Consider the following 7,041-nt stretch of genomic DNA (forward strand, 5'->3'; position numbering starts at 1 on the left):
CAGCACAGCGGCTCTATTTAATGAAAGATTTAATCAGGTTTTGTCAAATGTATTAATTCAGATCATTTTTTCACACAAAACCTAAATGCTAATTAGTTAGGTCAATTATACGTGCATGTCATCACTACATTCCAAACAATGCCTAGCTGGCATGCTAATGTAATATCATAATAAGTACCCACTACCCACCTAAATACACACGAATGTTTAGAATAGTTTTTATACAGGTGAATGAAAAGGTGGGTACTAGATCTTCATGATGCTATTTTTCAATGCCAGTAATGTCCCAAGGGGATGGTCTTGTCATGAAAATGTAAATAGGGTCTCTGTCTGAATTTTTTGCCTCTGCATCATTGCAGAGAGGACTGTGCAAATAATGAAAGAACAATTAGCTCTATGATAAATCAAAAAGAGCCTAGGCCCTTAATGTCCATGTTTAAGCAAAACATTTGGCTCTTTTTAAAACAGTTCTTTTTAAGGTTTTTGACTTGGCTGCCAATACGGAGCTTTGCCTGTCTTTAGGTGCGCTTTAGGTCCGCTAATCTCCGCAGCAGCTGCTGCTGTCGGCTCTTGAGTTGCTTCTTCTCTTGTGCCTTTTGCTTGTCGCTGGCGTGCAACAGGCGCAGATACTCTGTCGCCTTGGTAAGAATCACAACTTTGGGTGTCTTTGGACAGTCAACGAGGCCCGGGATTTCGTCACGCAACGCCAAGAAGCGAGAGCGTAGGTCGTTGCGTCTCTTCCGCTCCAAGAAGTTGTGGGTCTTGCGTTTGTCCGTGTCCTCACAGTCTGAGCTCTGCGGACTGGCGGGCTGGGATTTGGGACAGTGGTGAGAGGGGGCGGCCATGGTTGGAGAAACGGCGGGGGCCATGGGGGTAGCCACGTTGGGTTTACTCTCGGGGGTCTGGGGAGTGGATCCAGGTCGTGGCTGCAGCGGCTCCTGTCGTACCTTCTTGCGTGGGGGCTCCGGCTCGAGGTAGCTGTCTGGGGAGGGGGCCGCATAGTTATGCTGTTGCTGGTGGATTGAGATGTGAAAACGCTTCATGCAGGGATCATACGGATCAGCGCGGACCGTGATGGTGACAGGCTTGCGGGCGCTCACCAGTCTCGGCTTGTTCTGCTTGTGTTCCACCGTCACCACGTCAATCTCCTCATCATCTGCAAAAAAGCAAGGCAGCACATCAATGACTGACATCAACCACACATTTAACACATGAATTATCTACAAAAATGGCCAAGAATGAAGTCCTGCATCACTTCTGGTCATCACTTAAAACACGTTACGTCTTAATGCATGAACAATTCAAAAACAAAAACAAAAAAAAAAGATTGATAATGACTAGCTTTCTCATTTGACATTGAACACAGTCTGCATCATTGATTCTGCAAGGATAAAATCCCACATTTGTTCTGGATTCAGAGCCAACAATTTGATTAGAAGGTCAATGCAGAGAGCAAATGCATGTCAAAGATTCCATTTCAAGCACTTAATGCAGTAGTAGCCAGTTATGCAAGGATCTTCCACGAGATGCTTGGAGAATTTGTTCTGTAACAATGACCTCTGAGAAGCCTCTGAGAAAAAAAAAAAAAGAAAAGAAAAAAAGCAGAATCTGTTCTGCTCTCCACGTGGAAATTCCCTCTCTTCAGATTCCTGAGAGGTGCACATAACAGCTTACATCAAGTGAATAGGGAGGGGCATACAATAACCTTTTAATGTTTTACTTTAAGTCACCATCCTTCAGCCAAGTTTTTTTTAAAGACTTTGTTCTTGATCAGTTAACTGCCTGAAAATCTGAAAGCACTTTGAATACCTTAAGTGTGTTCAAAGCATATTCACATATAGAACAGTGTAATGCACTTAGCTCAAGTGTTTCATCCCAATTAACTGGTCTGCATTCTAGTATACAGAGAGCAATAAAATGGCAGTTTTCTAGAGTTTCTTTAAAAGTTGAGCTTCTTTGTCTTTCTGTACTACGATGAAAGAAAGTGGAAAGTAATTATTTCCCTTTTAATCTGGTTCCCCCTTAGAAGTGCAAATAGACAGAACGTGGCTTTGAATTTAGCATGGGTGAATGATTCAAAGGTGGACAATAAAGAACATCTTTTAATATTCTGAATAATTAATACAATACAGAACGTTTTATCCGTTTATCAAACAATTCGCACTAATGTTACGACGTCCTTGTTCTTCCAACCAACTTAAAACAACTAGATTTCTGAATCAATACGAGATACACTTTCCCTACATATACTTTTTAATAAACAAATCTGTACCAAGCTGCGTTCCCAGGCTCTTTATTGTCTGATTGAAATGTACCGCATCTGTGGCATTTCTAGCCAACCCAGACACTCGACGAACCCAGTCCCTGTACTTATTGGTGTCTAATGCAGCTAATCATCTTTAGACCCGCCCATAACTGAGACAATTTGTGCTGAATCAGTTGAGGAATGTGGAACCGCGGCACTGCAACAAGTCCGCATTGTAACAATCCTAACACACTACAGACCACTGTGACAGGTCAACTTAGCGTCAGCGGAACATTAACTTTTGGCATGTCTGGTATTGACGAAGGCACAGTTTAAAAGCAACAAAAACATCGAGCTATGTCGAATACAATATGTGTTGAAAAGGGTTAATGATCACAAATAATCACAAAAAGACTTGATGCTACTGCAAGCATCGAGAGGGTTACTGATGTGAAATTCGTACTGGAATACATTTTTATCTAAATTAAACATCTGCTTGAGAAAACCTCACCTTGCCTTCTGCAGGCGAACTGGAAACAGTGTTTACTGGACCTGGACCACGGCCAGTTAAGAGTGACAAATGGGAAGTAATCTTTTACACTTTTCGCTGTTACGTTACGCTTTCGGCAGTTTTACTGACGAACACTGCTCGCTTTACAGTGTCTCTCACACGAGTTAAATTTTGACTGACCACCGAATACTTACCAGATGAGTCGGTGCGAGACTCTGACCCCGAAGACACCTGCTTCTTGCAGCTGCTACTGAGGGGGAAGGTAAGGACAGCCGCCGGGTCCACACAATCTGTCGCCAAGCTGTTGAGAACAGGCGCGTCCACGGGGACGCACTGCGCTTTGCTGGAGTGGGTAGAGCCACTTTGTAGTGCGAGGGGAAGTTTCGACTGGCCCGTGTAAGATAGCCGCTCACTGACAACTTTCTCCAGCTGCTGACTGGCCGAGAAACTGCTCCACATGCAGTCCTGGATGATAATGGAGCTTAGGTTTCCAAAATTCTCATCCGCGTTGAGTTTACAGTGTCCCTCCTGCTCCTCGTCCTGGCCCAAAAACTGGGACACCCACTCTAGTTTGTCCCCTAGCGATGGATACTTTACTCCACCGGTACTTTCTAGTGTCCTGATAGGCGACATGGGCGGGGTTGGCACCAGCTCGAATTTCTTCCAAATGTCCTCGCTCGGTGCCGTAGACTTAAAGAAATCCTCGTCCGGGTTATGGTCGTCGTAGAAATAATGCTGATAGTGGTCATATTCCTCCATCTCCCAGCTCTCGCATCGCGACGCGTTTGAATTGATGCCCGGCATTTGTCTGTGTTCTTAAAGCGTAACTTAGGTGTGCAAACTGGTTACAGATAACACGATCTAAAGAGGGATGTAAAGAAAGCATCTAATTACATCCAAGATCAGCCGATCAACTGCTTCACAATATCAAAGTACTACAATAGCAATCAGCGAATCTATTTTTAAACCTAATGCATGATAGACCGCTGACCAAGCTATAGCGATATCGCAGACTACAAACCATATATGCATGAGCAAATTTTCAAATATTAAACAGGTTAGACCAGATAAAGCCATGTTGTACACAACATGTTTAATAATACTCTGAGTGGTCATTTTGAAATCGCTTAATCCCGTTTCAGAATACTAATAATTTGGCCATGTATACAGTTAATTGCAACCAGCATAATGAGTAGACTGGTACTGAAGCAAACACACTCAATTAACATATCAACTAACTTCTACAATGCGAGAATAGGAAACTTGAAGTTTCGCAATATAGTTGCATTACATAACACTACGTTGTAACGCACCGTGACAGCCTACTCTGCACCGGTGTAGTACTTGAGGGTTAGTTCCTTCCTCACAAGAGGTGAAATTAAGAGCAAAATGAAAGACGGACAACTAAAAATAAAAATCTTTTCTTGAAGTGAAGTTCGTACGCTTTTCACTTACCGTAATATGCTGCAAACGGTCACGATCTTACACAGCATGGATGTATGTCGATATTCAACACTATTATTCAATGGTGTGTTCAGTTAAGTGTTGAGCTCTGTTTGTTAAATTCAGTTGAATTAGACTCCTCCAGTGTCCGTTTATCCATGAATGAACTCACGCCCCCCAAAATCAGAGAAGTTCTCCTTCAGCAAAGATATTTTTCCTTCAGCAAATATCCTTTTTGCACTCAAATATGTGCGATATCATTCGTCATTAAGTCGTTTCGAACTAAAATTCACACAACTATTCACTGACATGTATTCAGACGGGAGCTAAATCTCAGTCTGGAATTTTGAGAATAAGACTGCACTGTTATGTAGGAAAAGAGCGTTAAGTCTTCCCAACCCACGTCGTGGCTCAGCCTCGTTATGAACACTTAACCGACTACTGCACAATATTGTCCGGGAAAGAGTGTTTGTCATTTGCATAAAAGGCGGGTAATACTCAGTAAACCACGCCCGTTATTTAAAGCAACAGGAACAACCACACCGTTTTATGTTGATATTGGTTGACATCCAAATTTCCTCGTAAAATAAAAAAAAAATCTTTTGACGTACCAGTGTTATTAAGAGAGCATGCCTCAGCCGTGTAACAGGGCAATTGATATCAGGTTTAATATTTTCTGTGTATCGTGTATCGTGAAACTACTGAAAGTACTCAAAATTTAGGAACTCTCAAATTATCCTATAGAAATAAAATGTGTCATATATGTCTTAAAAGAATTTGCCTTTAGAGCACAGAGGCGCGCGTCTGCACACACTCACACACACACACACACACACACACACACACACACACACACACAATGACGTGAACACATATCCACACATTACATATGTATATCATTATTCTACTTTGTATAATCATTATTCTTTTTTTCCCTTTTTTCCAGTCTGAGCATAAAATGTTTCTGTGTAATTATGGGTTACATTACCAAAGTCGCAGTCTCTAAGTTCGCTATTAAGCAGCAAATTCTGTTTAAAAGAATAAGTTACAAATGCTGTAAAAGCATAGAGTTAAAAATCTATGTCTACATTGTTAACATTTCTATTATGCTGTATAATTAAACAAAATCTTCATAATATTATGAACACTTACATGTGATTTTCCTGAACTGTTGGTAAACCCAAAGCACCATGAAAAAGACTGACAGTAAGGTGTGACTGACCCCCAAACCATAACAAGCAGTCAGAGTAAATACTGAATCATATTGAAATAGAATAAACAGGTATTAAGGTTTCATTTGCAGGTAGTGTTTCATCATTGACTGAAATATTATCAGTATTTTTAGAAACATGATATTTGCTGATGATAGTGATTATGGATAATAATGTTTTTTAGAATATTCATGAGGGGGGAACAAACCGGTAAATAAAACATATAGCTTAGTGACACATTCACATTCAAGGCTCGGTGTGGGGGGAAGACTGAGAACAGTCTAACACCTCCTCCAACAAAACTTAAAGGTTATCAATCATTCCCTAGAGAAAAATCTGAAGGCAAATGCACCCTGTCTGTCTGTCTGTCCATCTCTCTCTCTCTCTCTCTCTCTCTGCTTCTCTCTCAGTGAGAAAGTTTCAGGCTTTTTGTATGCATGTGTGTTTGAATCTGTGTGGGAGCTGGGACTGAATCAAGGCCAGTATGAATACACTCTGACATTCTGTGAACAATGTCTGAGTGCTAAAAAAAAAAAAGTAATTTCCCTTGCACTGATTATTCCACATCTTCCTCAACAACATTTACAAGCATTTCAGTGGCACTCCTGTACACCAGGTTGGCAAACCAGTGTTTCAGAACGAGCAGAACATTTGTTAGATATCCACTCATTTCTCACACCGAGGGGGTCAAAAATTACCAATGACCACAGAACATCTGTGACCTGAAGCGAACAATGCTTAATGCATTCTGCAGTGTTTCAGCTGGCCTAGATTCTCCATGATTAGAAGAAAACAACAACAACAACAACAACAACAACAGAAAACCCCGGAGTGGTTTGAGAGTATTTCAAACTTTTTGAAAGTCATGTGTTTCACAAAATATTTTTATTTCAAATATTAATTTCGGTATCTTTGTGATTTCAAACCTTTTGTCTCAAAGGCATGCCAAGAACACTACAATTGTCTGAGTATCCCCATTCAAGGGAATGTGGTTCTGTACGTTGGCTAGATGCAAATGTAGGTGCCACACGGGTACACGAACGAGCGCTTTGCAAACTGCTAATTTGAGCTCTAATTCCCTTTTGCATGAGAAAAAAGGAGGGATTGGAGGAGATGGTAATGGTTGCCTGTGTGATTTGAGGGACAATGAGAAGAGGTATGTGCACTGTGGAGCAGATCCTGCCACATCAGAGCACTGTTATCACACTGTAAGTGCTAATTAAGAAGTCCGCCTCGCCCTCAAATCTGTGTCCCGGAGACAAAAAAAAAAAAAGGAAAAGGAATAGAGAATTGAAAAATAAGAATGACTTAAGATTTGAACGTTAACCAGGAAACAGGCTGTGGGTTTTTGTCGCTTATGGTACATTAGAGGAAAGGTTGCACCCGAACGGTTTTCCCTCGTGTAAGTGAACGCTGCCATTCTTGCCTGTTGCCTCTGATAAAATTTACAGATTCAAATTCACCATCCTAGAGTAATTTCTTATCAGCCTCTAGTTGTTGGGATCTTGCAGTTTGTGCTGCGTCAGAAGGCATGTTTCTGAAAGCAGACGACTAAGCGAAATTCATTGTGATGTGCGTTTTCATGCGTCTATGATGTTTAATGCAGCCTTGGTGTATTTTTTAATGTCATG

At 41.3% G+C, this 7,041-nt stretch overlaps 1 protein-coding gene across 1 annotated transcript; it reads right to left on the bottom strand.

Moving 5' to 3' along the window:
- Positions 1-507: 507 nt before the first annotated feature.
- myclb (MYCL proto-oncogene, bHLH transcription factor b) lies at positions 508-3,560 on the bottom strand. Its single transcript, XM_030789299.1, has 2 exons — positions 2,951-3,560; positions 508-1,156 (listed from the first exon to the last, which is right to left on the bottom strand). The coding sequence occupies exons 1-2, from the start codon at positions 3,558-3,560 to the stop codon at positions 519-521; spliced, it is 1,248 nt and encodes a 415-aa protein (XP_030645159.1). The 3' UTR covers positions 508-518.
- Positions 3,561-7,041: the final 3,481 nt, after the last annotated feature.

This window comes from Chanos chanos, chromosome 12 (assembly GCF_902362185.1).
Source record: "Chanos chanos chromosome 12, fChaCha1.1, whole genome shotgun sequence".
Taxonomy (NCBI): domain Eukaryota; kingdom Metazoa; phylum Chordata; class Actinopteri; order Gonorynchiformes; family Chanidae; genus Chanos; species Chanos chanos.